At 38.0% G+C, this 20,356-nt stretch overlaps 1 protein-coding gene across 1 annotated transcript in view; it reads left to right on the top strand.

Annotated features, from left to right (window-relative positions):
* Positions 1–19,078, top strand: part of kansl1b (KAT8 regulatory NSL complex subunit 1b) — a gene marked incomplete at its 3' end in the record, with an annotated part of 67,873 nt that extends 48,795 nt beyond the window's left edge. The window contains exons 3-15 of the mRNA XM_079893359.1: positions 8,328–8,469; positions 9,140–9,235; positions 9,687–9,799; positions 9,919–10,114; positions 13,062–13,221; positions 14,695–14,877; positions 15,896–16,063; positions 16,184–16,323; positions 16,409–16,527; positions 16,627–16,684; positions 17,301–17,413; positions 17,733–18,018; positions 18,863–19,078. Of these exons, the coding sequence (XP_079749485.1) occupies positions 8,328–8,469; positions 9,140–9,235; positions 9,687–9,799; positions 9,919–10,114; positions 13,062–13,221; positions 14,695–14,877; positions 15,896–16,063; positions 16,184–16,323; positions 16,409–16,527; positions 16,627–16,684; positions 17,301–17,413; positions 17,733–18,018; positions 18,863–19,078 (1,990 nt within the window). The remainder of the gene's footprint in view (positions 1–8,327; positions 8,470–9,139; positions 9,236–9,686; positions 9,800–9,918; positions 10,115–13,061; positions 13,222–14,694; positions 14,878–15,895; positions 16,064–16,183; positions 16,324–16,408; positions 16,528–16,626; positions 16,685–17,300; positions 17,414–17,732; positions 18,019–18,862) is intronic.
* Between the last annotated feature and the right edge of the window lie 1,278 nt (positions 19,079–20,356).

Raw genomic sequence — 20,356 nt, forward strand, 5'->3', positions numbered from 1 at the left:
TTTCATTTAGTTCCTCCACCTCGTTCTGTCATTTCCTGAAAAAGCAGGGTGTGCTTGCATGCGCACGCTTGTGTGTATGTGTCAGAAGCAAAGGAGTTCATCATGAAGGCAATGATGTTGATAACAGTCCAGCCTGAAATTGCACTAGGTTTGTTATGGTACCAATATTTCAGTAAAAATCTGTATCAAATAATAAACTTGCTTTGTATTGTGGTTATAGCTTTTAACAAATTAAATTAAAGCAGTGCCGCGTAGCCTTACATTTTCTCAATTAAGTCTTCAAGTTTGTCCATGTAATCATTATTTAAATAGTGTATCTAAAAGGGCTATGTAAGAATTTTCATGTATTATGTTTTTTGTATGTGTGAACAGCTTATAAGTAAACTTAAAAAACAAGACCTGATTTCTTAGGTTGTCTATGAAAGCCTGTAGACTTGTTTTTATGTCAAGGACTCGGGACAGTTTTTCCTGAGAGCCTCTCTTCAATGACACGTGAAATGAATGCTTATACAACGTTCATGATAATGTCGAAAGAGCTGTTCTGTACTGTAATGTTCAATTTGTCATGCAAAGAAAAGGGATTCATTCAAACTATCTATAGATAGTCTCAAATATATTTTATAATCAAATTATCATGTGTAATTTTAATTTCCTCATCTGTTGACAGTGTCGATGAATTGCAGAGCTTGTGCATATCCACATCACTATGATCAGATTCTTTCTTAACTGCTTTTTTCTCACCACTGTAATTTTTGTTGTGTTTATATATTTTGCTGCAGAGATGTTGCCAACTTATTTTTACTTCTTGGCAAAGAACGAAGAAGAACTTCGCCGCAAGTATATCGGGGCCTTGAATCACGTTCAGTCTTTTGTGCGTTAAATGTGCGCACATGAACATTAAGTTCACTTAACAGCCAGTCGGCCACCAGTGTCTCTAATAACAAGGGTTTCTGAATTCTACATATCGCCCTTTTAAATAATATCCTCAGTTATAAAATAATGAGCAAAGAGACATTGCAAGCAGCATAAAAAAAAAAAACAGAACAGATACAAGTTAGTAATCGCTGCTTGAAATGTTCTTTTGTCAACATTGGTATGTGTGTATTTATTTATTCATTGTTTTTTTTTGTTTTGTTTTTTACGTTTATTAATTTATTATTAGTAGTATTGAAGAGCATGGAACTAGCAGATGCCTAGGTGATGGGTTCGATTCCCAAGGAATGCATGAACTGATCAAATGTTGTATACCTTAAATGCAATATAAGTAGAATTAGATAAGCAATTTTACAAAAATTCTATAAAAATATATTTGTAATGATGAATAACTGTAGCAATAATGATTGATTTTTTTATAATAATGTCAACAATATTTTTTTTTATAATTAGAAATATATATTTAGTTTTGTTTTTTACTAAAATATGATGTGGTGATCACAGTCTTTTCACACATTTCTGTACTGCTTGAGTTGACGAAATCCCCAAGGACTGTGTGTGTTACAGAGAGATAGTGTTTTCTGACCTTGAGGTGGGACGTCCCTGTCCTTCCACGTTTGCGCTTGAGTTGGTCTGTGATTGTGTCTTAGCTGAAGTGCTAATTTTATCATGGTTTGTTCTATACAGGGCTCACAGTTTGTAAGAACCATCAGAGAAAGGATCTTTAGGTATATGTCTCCTTTCATTTCTGTTGATCATCAGCTCTGTCTCGCTACACTTGGGGACATTTAAGTGGTTGCTCTCTGCTCACAAGCTATGATTTTAAAGGGATACTCCACTTTAAAATGAAAATTCTGTCATATACTCACCGTCATGTTGTTTCAAACCTGTATGAATTTCTTTCTTCTGCTGAACAGAAAGGAAGATATTTAGAAGAATGTCAGTAACTAGACAGTTTCTGGTCTCATTGACTTCCATAGTAGGAAAAAATATATACTATGGAAGTCAATGGTACCAAAAACTGTCTGGTTACTGACATTCTTCTAAATATCTTCCTTTCTGTTCAGCAGAAGAAAGAAATTCATACAGGTTTGAAACAACATGAGGGTGAGTATATGACAGAATTTTCATTTTAAAGTGGAGTATCCCTTTAAGCCAGGGTTCACCAATCTTGGTCCTGGAGGGCCGATGTCCTGTAGAGTTTAGCTCCAACCCCAATTAAACACACCTGAACCAGCTAATCAAGGTCTCACTAGGCATACTAGAAACTTTCAAACAGGTGTGTTAGAGCTGGTTGGAGCTAAACTCTGCAGGACAGCGGCCCTCCAGGACCGAGATTGGTGAACCCTGCTTTAAGCGCTCCACCGAATAAAATTGTCTGGTAATGTTCCCATCGATTTAAAGCTTGAACATTGTTTGTGTACTGGTTTTATTGACAGCTGAAAGATGGGACTGGGGTATAAATGCTCGCTTTAAGGTTGATGTCATTTTTTTTATTTCTTTTATTAAATTTATAACTGTTTTCAAACAGATATTCCTGCCCCAAAGTCACAACATTTGTGTGGGGATGCTCAAACCACATTTTAATAGCTCCACAAATGAATTAACCTGCAAATGGCTTATTCATAATTGTCTCTGCATTTTAAACTGGGATAGGAAAAAGTATTTTATTATAAATAAAAAAATACTTTATGTAGAAAATCAGTAATGATTCAAGGATTCTTCACAAAATTATCCACTGCATCTTGAAATCTGGTCACTTTTCTGTTAATTTATCATTTTTGTAAGCATTTGAAGTGTTTGTTGTTGTTTTCTTTGTGTTCACTCATGTGAATGTGAATCTTTTCTTCTAATGACCCACTTGACGATCAGCTGAAGGTTTCTAGATTGTTTGGCCGGTAAATGTTTGGCTGTATGTGATTGGCATTTGTTCGTTTGTTTTTCTCAACATGAACATGTGAAACAATATAAACACGATAACCATATGCTGACGCGAGTGTACATTCTGTACGATAATTGGCGCAGTCTGCTTTATTAGTCTTTATTAGTGTTATACTGCTTAAATGCTTTTGTTCTTTATATTTTGTTTACACATTGTTAATGTTTTCAACTACAAGAAAACCTTAAGATAAAACGTAAGCTTGTTGTGTATATTGCCTAATCGCAAGCTTCTTCAGAAATGGTGACAACTTGATGAATAAAAAAAATACATCTTTCTCTTTAAACATCATTTAAATGTACAAATATTCGATTTTTATGAGCCCAAATATTCAAATACAATATTTTTGAAAAATGCCCATCACGAGTTGAGGGCTCAAATGTGGCTTATTTGAAAAATGGGTTGTTTTTAAATGCTAATTGGCTGGGGTTTTATCACCGACAGTAGGGGTAGGCGATATGACCAAATTTTTATTTCACGATATGGGAAATTTTATTTCACAATAACTATGTATATCACTATAGTTAGTTTGTGATATTTTATCAGGTTATTAAAAATAAGGGGAAAAAGAAGCAAATTACAAACAATAGGACAAATGCAATAGAACAAAAAATATGAATTAAACAAATTAAGTTTTTCAGGTACAATAGGTTTATTTAACATGTAGTTAGAATTAGTACAGAAGTGTAGTAATCAAATGTCAAAAAATATATATCTACATTTCATAGTCTTCACTTTATGATTTAAATATACATTTATTATTATTAAAGCTTAAAAAAAAGTTATTTTCTCGTTAGTTTGATTCACATTAATGACAGGTAGGTATATTAGGCTGCTGTCACTTTAAGACCAAATACACGGATCCATTGTACTGACACAAATCCGGTTTACACCCAACTGTTTACTTTCACTTGAGACATAACCGGCTGTGTTAACATGAATACTCCAAACGATGTGCATTTTGACATAATTACGCGTGTATTCGACCATTCAAGCGCAATAAGACGTGAAAGAGAACTGAATTTACATTCACATGCTGAGAGACGCAGCTTTCTGTGCACCACGTTGAGTTGTTTTTCACTGCTTATTGTTTATGCTTAACACTTCAAGCAAGCAAGTCCCAAATTTGTGATCACCTTCTGAGAGAGGCAGCTTTCTTTGCGCACACTTTGGCATTGTGCCAGTCAGTATGAGCACCGCACCCAGTTCCTTTTTAGGATATATTGCACTTATAACTCTAACATCAATCACGTTCTTTATATTCTCACTAATGCATTTCATCACTCTGGTATGTCTGTAGTGCTAAATATATTTACACATATTTAACACAATGTAGCAAAATCTGTAAAGATACTGACAGCATATTTGATAGTTTAAAAATGCAGTAGTCCTGTGGGTTTATCGTTTTGAATTGTTTATTTTTATTGTTTAGATTCCCTTGACTAATGCATTTTTTGTTTCTGTGTTGACAAATTTCCTTGTGAACAGGATGTTTGGATGGGACAAATTGAAGGTCTTGTCCTCTGATATTTTTTTAACATTTGAGTAAAGTTGAATTTAATTAATACTACTTAGTTGTATTGCTTTTTATTTATTCATTCTACATCGGCATGATGTGTCATAGCGGCCATGTATCGGTCATTGACTCGTGGCTGATTTGAAGGCTTGTAGGCCATTTGAGATATTGTAGATCATGTTGGTCTATGCAAATTATCCTCACTCACCCAACCTAGGAGTGTGTTGTAATTTCATCATACAGAATGTTTACAGGAGCTTCAATCCTGTCTTGGTCGGCCTCTTTAGAATAGATTGTAGTTATTGTTAAAATGAATATGCACATCCTGCAAAATTAGTTTTCTGATTACATTTTAATGCCTGTATGTAGCTTTCCGCCTTTGATCTTCACATAGTGTATGTTCTTCATTTTGTGGCCTTGTCCTGTTTGTTTCCTGCTTCCTCTAGCCACAGGTCAGGAAATACCTCATCTGCGCACATTCAATCTTTTTTCACCACAAACGCTCACTCAGATCAGACTTGTCACTCAGTTTGTTCTCTTATGATTTCAAAAGCTTTGTGTACCTAGACAGAAAATCTTGTCACATTTCTCTTTACTCCATAATATTTCATGTTGACAAGCTGCCTCTTGTGGCAAACTGTGTCTATTACAGAATGTGTCTGTCCCTCCCCACCTTGAACCCCTGTGGAAACATTTTGAAGACCACAAAACAAAATACAAAACACTCATCTGAACTGGCAAGAGTGGAAACATGACATTCCAGTAAAGATGACGACTGGTCACGGTGTTTGTTTAGTTTGTTCCAGGGAGTCATAGCATGTTTACAGGAGCCTCATACTTGTCTTTGTCTGCATCTTTGGAATAGATTTTGTGTTATTGTTATTGTCACATTTCCTGGAAAATCTGAAAGTTTGATTACATTTTAATACCCGTATGTGGTGTTCTGATCATTTTTATAACATTAATATATTATTGTTGTAATTATGAACAAGATGAATAGTTAATGTTATAGTTAATGTGAATTCTATTGTTTTTATTTTTAAATTTTCTTAATATTAACAAAATGGCATTATTAAAGAATGAAACAAATGTACATTGTCCTTTCTTCTTTTTTTGAGTATGGCAGAGCATGATTTTTTTTTTTTCTGTATGTGTGTGTTGGCTTTAGTACGAACCAGGGATGGAAATTAACTTTTTTGTCCACCGGGCACTGTGGCTGGTGGATTTCAAAATCTACCAGCCACTCAATGTTTTTACCAGCCACTTTCTTATTTTTAACCGACAATGTGTAACTGCATGTGAAAATTAATACCACTTAAAAATGAAAATTCTGTCATCATATACTCAACCTCATGTTGTTTCAAACCTGTATGAATTTCTTTCTTCTGCTGAACAGAAAGGAAGATATTTAGAAGAATGTCAGTAACCAGACAGTTTCTGGTCTCATTGACTTCCATAGTAGGAAAAAATATATACTATGGAAGTCAATGGTACCAAAAACTGTCTGGTTACTGACATTCTTCTAAATATCTTCCTTTCTGTTCAGCAGAAGAAAGAAATTCATACAGGTTTGAAACAACATGAGGGTGAATATATGATGACACAATTTTCATTTTAAAGTGGAGTATCCCTTTAAGCAGTTTATTTAATCTCAAGTCTCAATGAAATACTGACATTTTCTATTTCTCTCTTATACACTCTTTCTCTCTTATATATATATATATATATATATATATATATATATATATATATATATATATATATATATATATATATTTCTCTTTTTTACCTGGATGTGGCATTTGGATGATTCGTGGTATTTTATGGCTTCCAGTTTTACGTTTTTAGTCCCAACAATGAAACTATTAGGCCCTGTTTACACGAGAACGCTCGCGGGTGAAAACGTAAAAATATTTTATCAGATGTGCCTTTCGTTTAGACGGCGACGGCGTTTTTGGGGCTTAAAAACGCAAAAAAGTGAAACCACCCTTCAGAGTGGAAATCTTAAAAACGCTCCACCGTCGCGTTCCCGTCGGTGCGTATAGCGCGTCCGGCGCGAGTGATTTCAATGTTAAGTTAAGGCAAAGATGTTTTCTCTGCAGACCTCTTAACCAGCTCTTAACGCCTGCGATGTAACGCCACATTTTTTTTTCTTTTCTAAAAGTGTCCGCCGTCTGTGTGAAACAGTATGCTATTTTTATATACCCGCCACGGTGGCCGGTAGGTGAAGCGAGTTTACCCGCCACAACACAAAATCACCCGCATTTGGCTGGTGGCGGGTGCTAATTTCCATCCCTGGTACGAACACATTGCCCGATCTCCTCACGATCACAGATTTTGGGCTCTTATCTGGGTCAGTTATCTTTCCAGCCTCTAATATACAATTAGGCATTGCAAGTGTCAAAAGTACTGATACTTTAAGAACAAGTCATGCTTAATGAAATAATGCTAAGTAAAATAAGGTCGGTCTTTAGGTGTTGGTTGTGATAAGTCAAGTCAGGACCCATGCAAGCATTCAAAACATTCACAAACACTTCATGCATGTTATTTGTTGATAACTAGTGCCTTGCTGCAGTGTGGTTCTTTGACTACATAAAAAGGAAATGTCATTTGATTGGTTGTAAATAATGTCACACATGATTGCTCAATGACATGCAAATGTGTTTGTACTACCCAGTGTGTGTGCTAACAGTCGTGCTTGATGAAGTGGCCGGATTGTTGTACATGAGCTTGATGAGCATTGATACCTTCTGCCTTTCTCCCATTGAAAAAGAACTGCAAACTTTAGATTAGTGTAACACGACCTTAAAAAGTTGGCCCCTGTGTACATCTGAGAGTGAAGGATAAAAACACCAAAAAATCCTAAGGGTAGAAATGAGGCTTGTTGGTTGAGTTCATTGATTTGATATTCTCTAGTGTGGTTCTTTTGTTGTTGTCAGGCTCCTCTGAAGCAGAGCTGAGTGTAATTCCAGTCTGTAAAGAGCGTTCTTATTGGACTGTTAAAAGAAAACACAAAAAGTTGTGATGTGTGCATGTTTCTGTCTTGTGTTTCAGCAAAAATTTTATTTTTCTTCTCATCATTCTCCGCTGTGGTTTCAGTGATGCTTTTTCTTTTTCCTTCACTTTCATCTCTCAAGTCTCTCTCTCTCTCTGATTCAGGGAAATCTTGACTCATGTTATTGTGCTTCAGATGAAAATGTGCTGTTTATTTATCCTTATGTTTTGCAATCTTTTTATTTTGTTATGTGCACTGGCTTTACTCTATGTTGCCTCACTGCATGAGCTTAGAGACCAGAGGTTATGCAAGATTGTACTGGGGCTAATGTAAAGAGGTCAGAGGTCAATTCAGTGCATTTTCGAAATGGTGCTTGACCCGATGTTATTATTTATTTATTTTTATTATTTGTGTGGACTAAATTACGCTTTAATGGGAACAAATGAAGTGGATTTTCGAATGGTCAGTGACATGGCTTGCTAAATTCTCACACACACATACAAACAGCTAGAGGAAGTTTTGGATTGAACTGATGTTCTTGGTTAACTTCCTGTCAGGTTTTGTTTCTCGGTTTTGTTTTCTCACTTCCACGTCACCATGTGCTGTAACTAGGTTACTTGATGTTTTTCACTCTGTCATTACACCTTACTTTTTTTCTTCTTTTTTTATTGTTTAATTGACTGTAGTAGCAGTGAAAAATGGATTGGAAATTGTGACTAAAAGAATCTGCAAATGACTCAAACCAAATTAGCTCATCTTATTTGGAATGTATATGCTAACTAACCGCATAGCTGGATTTTAGAAGCAAAGTCAATGGGGATGCATTTGTGCATTTAGCTAAAAACAGTATTTATTAAGACAGATAGTGCCTAAAACATGAATGAAAAATGTTTGTTAAACTGTTGTCCTAAATTGTAACCAGTATATTTCTGTGTGTTTTCCAGATGTAGGAGAGCAGAAGGCCGTTATGCTGTGGACAGAGCCGCCATCATCAGTCACTGGAACTGGCTACAGGCCCAAGTCTCAGACCTGGAGTACCGTATACGTCAACAGACCGACATTTACAGACAAATACGCTCCAGCAAGGTGTGCACAGATACACAAAACATGCACATTCACGCATGCTTTTTTAAATTTTGAATCATGGAAATTCTAGTTTAAGCTTAAGTTCAGAGTGTAGTTTAAGTTTTAACCCAGCGGAGGTGCCGTCTGCCTCTGGTAACTTGGCAGCGCAGGTTCTCTCTCATGTTCCCGTGGTGAATTGTACTCTTGTGGGATCGTTGTTTCATGTTTCTTCAGCTCACTGTTTTTGTTTCAAAGCGCTTCTCCAGCTTGTTGTCCCTGTGTGATTCAAACACAAACATCATTTGGAGAATATCATCAAGTCTTTCATCTGACATGTGAAGTGATGGATGTATTTAAAAACCTTTCTGACTCGATGTGAAACTTCAGAAATGTGTAGAAAAATTAAAAAGAAAACGGTTCTTTCAAATATTTTGCAAATTGCAGTTTTAGATCAAATGAATGTGATTGGCCAATGCAGATTTCAAAAAGTTGTTTATTTGAATTAAAGCAAGTGCATTAACACTACCATCAGATTGCCAATCTTTTGTGATTTACTACAGAAACATTTGATCTGCTGTGTGCTTGTAGACTTAGCAAATCTAAAAGAAAAAGATTTGAGGATTTTGACAGGGGAGGAAAAGCATTGTCTCTCAGTTTTGGTCTATAATTTGTGTGGTTGTTTGTTTTCTAGGGCTCTGTTGTACTTGGGGTGAGCTCAGTGTGTGAGTCAGCACCAGAGGACAGCAGTGACTCAAGGACAGAGAACATTACCTGCCCTGTCGCACGGGTAAGGCCAGGAGCACAGACACATGACCACATTAAATACACTACCAACAGAGCCAGTCTAGCCCTGAACTTAGTTTAAACTATAATTCAAGACCAATGCATTTATTCACTGTTATTGTTAGATTACAGGTAATCATTTATCAATCCATAAAACAGTCCAAGACCCATTAGTGTGTTTATTCCCATACAAACAGATAAAATGCCCATGATACTGGCCTACGCACAGCCTAGGAGAATGCTGGGATTGTTGAGCGAGAGGATTGAGAATAGGGGCTGCAAACACTCGATCTCTTTGTCTGTTGTATGCAAAGCGCTGCTGACCTTTTCATTCAATCAGAGTAGTGAAGAAATGCAGCAAGATACCATTCAACTCATCCAGACCAACTCAGGGGGAAAATTGGTGGGGTGTCCTTTCCAACATCACATTTGTTTTTGTTATTTTGTCTTTTTAGGAGCATGATACTGTTGGAGTGGAAGTGTCTGTATCATCCAATGGCATCGTCACAGAGACTGGCTTGAAGAAAAGCTGTGGACCTGTGAGACAGGTCAATGGTGTTATCAACAGGTATGATAGATATTATTTAAAGGTGCATTCATTAATTTTTTTTCTCTTCATTTAAAATTTTACCCCAAAAAGAAAGTTACGGTCATGTTCATTCATGCTTATTTCCTCTCTTCATCCAGCTTACGGCCCGGTTCCCCCGTCACCTCGAGCCCAGACGAGCAGAGCTGCTCTGAGTCTCAGCAGAAGTTGGAGCTGGGCCCTCTGGCTTCCTCGGTGCATGACAACACATGTGTGTCATCCCGCACGCGGCCACTGCTCTCTTGCAGGAAACGCAGGGTCCTCCGGCCCGGTTCGCTCGCCAGTCTCAATCGTAAGGTAAGGAGAGATGTGCATCTTCTCAAGATCCAGTGGCTGGTGTAGTTTTGAGCAAAAAGGGCTGTTCACACTTGAGTCTGATATGAGTACTTGACACATAACTAATATAGTTGCACTAAAAATATTCACTAATGATGGATTTTTTACTTATTTTAACCCCCTTTATTCTGACTAAAAACTGATTTTTGCTGTAAGATGTGTCAGATTCTAAGTGAAGAAGGTCACTTGGGCCTTGAAAGCTGTAGTGAGAGATGTGTGAGACGGAACAAACAAGCTCTTTCAGTGTCACCTGTGAATGTGTTTTACTGAAGATGCACTGAGCTCCTTAAGGTCCCTGCAGGCTTCCTGCAAAGGTTACAGATTAAATAGAGGTGACACAGAAACTGCAGTGTTACAGAGATCACAGTGCTGCTCCAGAACTGACACTACTAAGTTACTATGAATATTATATTTGGTGCTTAAATATATAGGATCAGGATTTTGGTTCAATGGTTTTTCATGTGAAGAAGAAGCCAAGTGGATGTAGTTTGAAAACTAGTTTGGCTGGTTAGGATAGAAACTTGGATTGAAACTTGAAACCATAACTTTTATCATTCATCATATCACACCTGGTTATGACATGGTGTTACAGTCCCTGTCCAACAGGCAGCTGTCCTCTGAATGATGGAACAATATCTGCCCTATTCACACTTGCATTTTGCTACATTCATAACACAGCTTCAAAGTCTTAGCACTGCTTTTATAGATCTATTTGCTTTCTGAACAGCCTTTAAAACTCGATTCCTCCCATAACACAGGCCCACTGTGAGCGAGAACGCGCAGGCATGTGCTAAAACAATAAGCGCAACCCCAGTCGATCTCAGCTCCATTACAAATAACAGCACTTGGATGTCATTCAGAGACAGCGCTCTTGAAATGTTATGAGAAATGCTGCCAGTGTCATCAATGTACTAACAGCCAAATTCACTCACACTGCCAGTTATAAACTACCTGCTATCTGATGTACAGTCCAATCCTAACGTTATAACAAGCACTCTAGATGAACGCTATCCCAGTTAGAGGCAGACACTTGGTGGCTTTTAAAATTTACACCATTATGTTTGAACACTGACAAAGACCGAAACGTACTGTTTAGCTTAATCTCATTGTAAGTAAAGTAGTTGATGTTGAAATGTTCAAAATGGATCGTGAAATACTAATTTGCATTTCATTACAACCAAGAAAGAAGATCAGTTCTGTAATTCCAGGTGTTTTCTGTGTGATTGCAGAGATTATGGTCCCTGTACAAACTGTCCTGCTCTAATGTGAAGCACTCTTGTTTGAATAGGCTCGGAAAAACCGGCACAGTTGCCAATAGCAACCCTTTCTACCCAGTGCTGTGCTCTGGGTTAATGACACGAGCACATGAGTACTAGAGAACCTGCCACATGCAAAACTGGGTGAGCAGCTCAGGATCCATGTGTGGTCATCTGCTGCAGAGTATGAGTGCATCAGGTTGACTCCAGTATATGGAAACAAAGGGAAAGGCTGATCCCTGGCAGAACTACATTTTAGTCGCTGATGCTCCTGAGATTTTATTAACAAAAGCAAGATCACAGTGGAAGGCACTTGAAAGACTGGATTTAAGATTAATAAAAAGTATAATTGATGAGAGTCTATAGATGCTTTGATATAAAGGCTCTTTCTGCAAAACTCATAAAAAATTCACATTTGATTCTACCAAGGTTGGAGCTGGGATTACTGCCAGACACAAAAAAAGTGTAGTGTGTTCACGGATCCTTAATGTCTTGAATCTACCAGTTTAGCAAAACAGACAACAAACAGTTTAGTCTTGCCTTATTCGTTGATGTCCTAAATTTGTTCCCAAAACTGATCATCATTTTCATCCCTCAAAGGTCATTTTACATGAATTGCAAAGTTTTAGTGTAGGTAAACATTTCTGTCTGTTTGTAACTGTTAAAGTGTTAGTTCACCCCAAAATAAAAAGATTCTTGTCATTAATAAGCTTAAATTCAATCTTTTTATCATACTGTGTAAAGCGATCGTTTCTCTTCGGAAAATTTAGCCGAAACTACGTATGGATTAGTTTTACGATCTCTTTATGAACTTTTTGAAGTGTCAAAGTGGTAGTTGCGTAGCTGTGAATGAAGCGTACTGAAGCATACTGACTCAGATTTTATTTAAAATATCTTCATTTGTTTTCCAAAGATGAATAAAAGTCTTACAGGTTTGGAACGACACGAGGGTGAATAAATGATGACAGAATTAAAAAAATTTGATGAACTCTCCGTTTAATACATAAGTTAAACTACCGTTCAAAAGTTTGCTGCAGGTAAAAAATTTTTATATATATTTTTGAAATCTCTTATGCTTATCAAGGCTTCATTTATTTGTTCAAAATTACAGTAAATGCAGTAATATTGTGAAATAATATTTGTTTAAATTAATATCTTTAAATATATTTTACAATGCAATTTATTCCTTTGAGGTCAAAGCTGAATTTTCAGCATCACATGATCCTTCAGAAATCGTGCTAATATGATGATTTGGAGCCCAAGAAACAGTTCTTGTTATTATCAATGTTAAAAGCAGTTGTGCTGTTTAATATATTTGTGAAAATTGTGATATATTTTTTCTAGATTCTTTGGTCCATAGAAAATTTCAAATGGAAATCTTTTGTAAATATTATTAATGTCTTTACTGTCACAGTTGGTCAATTTAATACATCCTTGCAAAATAAAATGATTAATTTCTTTAAAAAACTAAAAAAAAGTTTTATAGTTATATTATTTACTGAATTCTGAATATCATATCATATTTAGCCAGGCTAAAAAGTTTTGTTTGTTTTTTCAGTTGGGTTTTGTTTGTTTTATGGACTGGTCGCCATAATTACTATTCATACACATACACTAACTTTTCTCCTTGTTGTTCTCTCTGTCACGCTCAGAGGTCAGTGGCTCCTCGCTGTGGCTGTGAGCTGAACACTCAGTGTGTGATGTGCAGTGGATGTGCTCCCCCTCCTGCAGACACCCAGCACCAGCTCCCCCTACTGGACAGACTGGCACAGTTCGACCCCTGCATTCACCCCATCCTCTCCTTTCCAGATGGTGAGGACGCACCCTGGCTCTTTACATTTCTTTCATTCTTTCCAGAATGCACACATGTACATTGACACGGACGCATATAGAGGTGTGTCTACGGCGCAGCTCTATCTGTCCTCCGCCTATTGTTTCCCAGTTTGCCTCAAGGATTTTTTACTGCATAACAATTAGGTGCTAATTTAAGTGTTAATTATTCTGGATCTGGTTATTGCACTTCTTAAAATAATCTGCAGGCTGCTCTGGGTTTGGAGCAGGTCATTAGTGCTGAGGTCTCAGAACTGTTTTTGCTTTTCATGTCTGAGAATTCAGTAACATTTGATTTGAAGAGCTCATCTTAGATCAGCAATCCTTCCCTGTGCTGGTCAGATTAGCTGATCATGCATTCATCTGCCTGACCTTAGCGGTGATGACCATTTTAAAGAGCAGTGCAACCTGACTCTGGCTAACTTTGCCAGTAGCGGCTAGCTTTATCAGACTAACTGAGACAGACGTATTTTCCCTCATTAATATGAGCCCGCTGTCCTCTCTAATCTGGCGTCTATTGTGCAAATGAATAATGGGCGTAGAAGAGGCAGGTGACACCGCTGGTGAAACCCGAGTAGATGGAGGGAAATAGAAAGAGGAACCAAAGTACGATGAATTCTAGAATCAAGCTCTGATTCCCCCTTCTGGAGAATTACACACATGTCTGGTACACTTTGTGTCACTTATTTAGATGTTTACACAGACCATTAGGTCAGTCACTATTCATATTATTACAGTAGCCAAAGGATGAAAAGGCTTCTGAATGAGCAATGACAAATGGTTAGCAACTCCAGGTTTTTGGGTTTGATTTCTATGGAATGCACATAATTGTCCTTTTTTATGTCTCATATTAATTTTAATGTATACATTTTTCTATTTAACTTTTCTTTACATCTTTTTTTTTTTTTATCATTTTTAAAAATAATTTCATTTTTCTAAGTCATTTTTATGTGAAGCAATTTGAATTACCACTGTTTAATAAATGTTCTATATAAGTAAACTTGCCTAATGATAAAATGTATTCCTTAAATGCATTGAAAATCTGGAAAATCCATTTGAATGTGTTATGGATATATGCAAATGTATATGTACGTGTAACACAATCAGCACACGTTTGTGTCTGACTAATAGCCTTTCCTGATACCAATCCACCCTCTTTTTCCCATAATTAAAATTTCTGGCCCATCTTTAAAATTGGCATCAATGTTTAAAAAAAGAAGAAAAGAAAGTCAGCATGAATCTGTCGCAACCCATTTTACTTACACAATCTGATGTATTTAAAGTAAAACAGGATGTTCAACAAGAAAAATGTTGCGAAAATTGGAAATTAGAGGGCTTGAGGTCGGCCAGGACTTTCGGGGTGGAGAAAGTTATTACATTTAGGTCTAAGATTGAGGTCTATGCAAAACCAAAATCAATACAAAAATGATGAACTTTTTTTTTTTCTTTTCTCAGATGTGATGATGAATCTCCATATGCAGCGTGTGCTGAAGGGACACTGGCAGAATCGTCCTCTGGAGAAGATCAAGCCCATCAAGAAGATCTCGCTCAAGCACAAGTTGTGTTTGGGTAGCCGCATCTCAGACCCTTCCTCCAAAGACAAGCACAGGCTCGCCAACTCTCTCCTCTCCACAGTCCGTAAGTGTGGGAATAAAGAAAATTCCCTGCATCCTCAGTGTCTGAAATGTCAAGAGCCGAGTTTTCTCCAATGGAGGCAAATTCTTACACCTTTAGGAGCGTCTAAATTTGGTCTAAACGTGACAGCCCCTATGGGCAGTTAAAGTGACCTGTGAGTGTCTGGCCATCATTAGCTGCTCTCTGCAGTGACTCAGCAGTTATTTCTGGCATCATACAAGTCCAGCCACGGTTGCTTACCCTTTCCCCATATTCCGGGTGTGAATTATTGAACTTTGAAAAGCGTCCGGATTTAGTCATCTGTAGCTGGTTATTGGTTATTGTGTATTATTTAATGCAATTTATTGTTTGAGATTTTGACATGGCAATTAATTATTTACATTAATTACGTAAAATAAAGATGACGTATACTGACAAAGAAAGGATAACATTAAAGATTAGAAATAAGAGATTAAAAAAAAATGGCCAAAGCAACACATACATTTTGTAAAATAACTGTAAAGATTAAGACTGATAACAGTACAGATTAAATGTTAAGTTAAAGGTAAAAAAAGCAAATCAACAACAACAAAAAAGATATAACCAGACAAAATATGCAGAGTAACTGAAAAGGGAATGTTAAACAGATAACCGTAACAATTAAAACAAAATATGTTAGAAATTAATATATAAATAATAGTGCAGAACAATAACAGTGTATCTCATACATAAATTATGTAAAATAACCCGAAAATACAAAGATTACAAAGTTCTAAAAACAAATGTAGAGTATTATATATATGTAGATACACATGTACGTACGTGTATATATATGGACAGACTGGCACAGTTCGACCCCTGCATTCACCCCATCCTCTCCTTTCCAGATGGTGAGGACGCACCCTGGCTCTTTACGTTTCTTTCATTTTATAAAAAAAATATTAATTTGACAAGTAATAAAATGTACCCTTTATATCATTCTCTTCCTTTCATACTTGACTGTTTTTCCTCTTATTTCCTCTTCCTGTTTGCTTTATCTCAGGTTTGCCGCATCATAAGGTGCGCTCAGAGAAGGTGTCCCGGCAGCAGTTAGACATCCCGATGAGTGCCAGTAAACTTGACTCTCGCCAGCATTTCCGGCAGAGCAGTTCTTTTGACAGGAGCCACAGCCGCAAGAGACCTCGTGAACCCTCGCTGGACCGCACAGAAAGTACGTTCTTCATTATATTTTCCCTCTCATTCATTCTCTTTTATTCACGTCAGTCTTGCTTGCTTTCCTCTCTCTCTTAATCAACATTGAGTTCAGTCCTTTAACACACTTTTTCTATAGATGCTACGAAGTTGTATATGGACATGGGGAGTCCATGCCCATCTCTGTCCGCTTTCAACACACCCACCCACAGCCCCTTGATGAGACAGCCATCGATCTCCGAGACCTCCACACCCCTCCACCTCAACAGCAGCGCCTCTGTAAGATGCTCTTGAAAGCTTTCCATCTCTGATTGTGTAAACACATGAGAACCAAGTTACTTATGCCTGTGTGTGACTCTTACAGACTATTCGAAGACGGAGAGGAGAGAGCCCTTTTGACATCAATAACATCGTCATCCCCATGTCTGTGGCCGCCACCACCCGAGTGGAGAAACTACAGTATAAAGAGATCCTTACCCCAAGGTCAGAGACACAAACTGAGTTTCCCGACGTGTTTATTAGCCACATGAATCTTCAAAGATTTAATTGCTGATTATTTTGCCTTTTGCTTTTTAACTGTAGTTGGCGAGAAGTGGACGTTTTTGCAAAACCAATAGCTGAAGAGGACGATGCAATGGAGGTACGGCCATGCTGTGGGTCACCCAGTAGTTATTTTAGGCTGTCAAGACCGTAAGCCGCCTACCTAGAAATTTAGGGTATTCTAGGTTTGTTTCACTAAGTATGCAGGGTTTGAATGTGACGATAATGCCTCAGAATGCTTTCTTGATAGGCAGCTCAATAGGTTTTGAACTAAAATGGCTGCTGATGTAACAACAAATGTGCAACATTAATTTAAAATCTAGACAGTCAGGAAAAATTGTGCGTCCATATGCAGTTTCGACATATTTATTCCAACTAAAGTATGTGTGTGTTGTGACCGGAAGGGGAAACTGCCACACAATGTCTGATTACTGATAAAATTAACTAATTCGTTCTGAGTCAGACAACAAGATTAACATTTAGTGTTTTGAATCAAAATGTTTTGTTGTAATAAATTTATAATGATAAAATAAACATTTAAATAACATTTGCATTCAATGAACTGAAGTGCTTCTGAACAACCTTCTTTATTAAGCAATTCTGTAATTTGTCATTTATCTCCTAAATGTTTCATTTTAGGACTACCTTTAATTTTGTATAGCCTGAAGCCCTATGTTGCCTGGTGTATGTATTTAATAATCTTCTCATTCTCTCAGGTTGAGGATCTCTCTGACGCAACATTCTCTGAGCTTCACCTTCCGTATCAGGATCAGGAGCGCTCTCGCTGGAGTTGGACCGCCAGCAACGTCGCAATGAGAAGAGGCAGCAGGTTAGGGAACACCACTTGCACTGCTTTTCTCAGCCCTTTCAAGGGATAAGTGCAATTTCTCCTGGTTAACAACTTTGCTGCTGTCTACATGTGGCTGATTTTTGAGTTTTGCACTTTATGATGGCAGAGGTGCAAAAAAAAAGGAAACCAACAGTTTTAAATGCGAGAGATAAGAAATGCAGTGAATAATGACACCAGGCTGTTCACTTACATCAACATGTTATAATGAGAAGTCATTGAAACAATAAGCATTACACTGATTTCACCGCAGCCGCACTGTTAGTTACATGATAATCAGCGCCAGTCTTTTTCTCCACAGGTCATACAAGTCTGTGGACGGACGGACAACCCCTTTGCTGTGCGGCACCAACCCCTCCACGCCGCAGCCCTCATCTCCAGACACGGCGCATTTCCACCTGCTGCACGAGTACAGCTCAGTGGCGTCTCCCTCCAGCCCCGTCAGCCCAGAGATGCTGATGCTGTCCGGCCTGTACACGCCTGGCTCCAGAGACTCCCAGCGGATGCTGTCCAATGAGGACACGCGCTGCTCCACCCCAGATACCTGCGAGGAAATGGTAGGCCCCCAAAGTAGAAGCGCCATCATGGTTATTAAAATGATCAGTTATTAAATGTCAATTTAGTTTTATTTCATAAAAAAAAAAAAAACGTATGTACATTGATTACACTATAGACCTTATGCACCAGAGCAACGAGGGCGCCGCCATCTTTAGAATATTGTCTTTGAACTTCAGTTTTTGCAGTTGCTCTGTGTATTTCTATGGCATTGCTGTCCAGGAGTAATTCGCTTTTGAAGTGGATTTAATTAATGTAAAGTTAACGAAAGTTATCATGAGGATTGTAATGTTTAAAGCAGATGTCTTAACAAATGTCAGTAGACCGGGAAGATTTTAAAACGAGCCGTTCATTCATAAATACGCAAGATCGCTGTGAAAATACAGACCAGAAGTCAAAAGACAACGAGCGCAGCGCTGAAAAGGGGCGGGGCTACATAAGGCCTATACCACCTCTGTATTAAATAAATAAAAGTTATCACGGCTACATGAAAGTTTCTGATTCAATGGCTAATACCAAATTTTAACAATCTCTCAAAGTCATAGAAATGTTTCAAATATGAATGCAAAAAATATATATTTGTCGTAGTTTCCATTCACCACTATAGAGGTTTACCCAACTATGACGACTTCCACTTCTGAGAACCCCAGAAATGTGAAAAGGGTCCATTTTTGAATTTGGCTAGTGCTCCAATATAAACTAGAGGCTTTATTGTACGTTCAATTTCACACATGCTCAGTTGTACACCACTGTAAGTCCGTTACAAAAAAAAAGTACCTTTTTTTTAACCTTTATGTGCAGTTGTCTTCAATTGTGTGTGCAGATATTTACTTAGTCTGTCTCTGTTTGTCCCTACGGGCTCCCCAACCGGTACAGCCATGGGAACTCCGGACCTTTCCGCTGGACGTGGACCCGCAACAGGAGTCCGAAATCCATCTCAGTCCGGCTGGCGAGAGGCACTGTAGGACTGTTCGACGTGTGTCCGGCAGCAGGACTTCCAAGTCGGAGTCCGACACAGGGCCTTCGTCACCTCTGGGCGACGACTGCGCCAAGCAGCAACAAACCAACCCACCCAAACCTACTCACCGATGAAGCCTAGACTCTGCCCACCCACCAGCTTTCAGAAACTCCTGAAACAGCAGCAACGTAGACGGAAAGAAAACCAACAAAACGAATGAAAGTCCCTGTTGTTTGATATTCAAACATCAGTCAATTCTTTCACAGTTTTTAGTGAATTGTATGGCGATATATATAGACCTGTTTTAATTCAGTCTTTCTTTTGGGTCACTGGAGGACAAAAATGTTTAGGAAGATAAATACAATTAAAAGCAAGAGAGATTAGCTTGAGTGCTAAACCAAAATAAGAAGCTCCGAAACGTATCGTATATCGCAGAAGAGCACTTCCCCCTTAGCATGCTGTCGTACTGAGGGGCTCAGCTTGCATTGTGTGTGGTTCTCTTCCAGAAGTTTTCCAAAATCCCACCTAAAATTACTCGTTCAGCCTTGCAGTTTATACTGGAGTGATAAAACGCAAAAAATAAAGCCAATAATAATGATTACCAAGAGACTTGCACGAAGGCGCCAATTCTCTCTGTGAAAGCACTTCATTTTGAAATCTTTCCACATTCCCTTTTTTATTTTGAACAGACAAACTTCCTCATATATAATGCCTGGGAATTGCATAAATCACAATTTCTGGTTTAATTTTTGTCCCGTGATCTCTTGTATACCATGGTCCGTATGTGCCCCATTTCTGTCAACGTGACGGAGATAGCAGGTGCCTTCATCACAGCCAGGAGATGAAACTGCCATGTTGCTCTCATGCGCTTTTTAAACACCACCAAGTCTGATTAGAGCACTTAATTGGTCTCTCTTGCATGACACTATTTCCAGGAATCCTACAATCAGCACCCGAATAAACATGCACAGGCTGCTGATATTGGAGACTCGACTGCACTCGCTGCTTTCAGCATCGGGGAATGGCCCTTCTCGTGTGGGCTTGCGTTAGTGAGTTTTAAAGCACTTGGCGGTACTATGCATGACCAGGTTAGTCCAAAGAACATGCAGTCACTCCAATATAAACTGGAACTTTTAATATGGTTCCTTCTTTTATCTCCCAACCCCGTGGAAAAGAGCTCTTCCATTGATTGGTCAGGTCTAAACTCTGTCTTCGTTTAATACAACAATCTGCAATACTTACAGCCATCATCAAATCCCGTAACTTGATTTATGATGAGTTCTAGCATTAGCTGGAGTGCTTGACAAGAAAGGATTTGGCAAAATTTCATTCGTTGGCTCCTCGGTTGCTGTCGGTCACAGCCCCGTTTCTTTTTTCTTTTTTTTTTCTTTTTTTTCTTTCATTTGGTAACA

Source organism: Squalius cephalus, assembly GCF_949319135.1.
Source record: "Squalius cephalus genome assembly, chromosome: 1".
NCBI lineage: Eukaryota > Metazoa > Chordata > Actinopteri > Cypriniformes > Leuciscidae > Squalius > Squalius cephalus.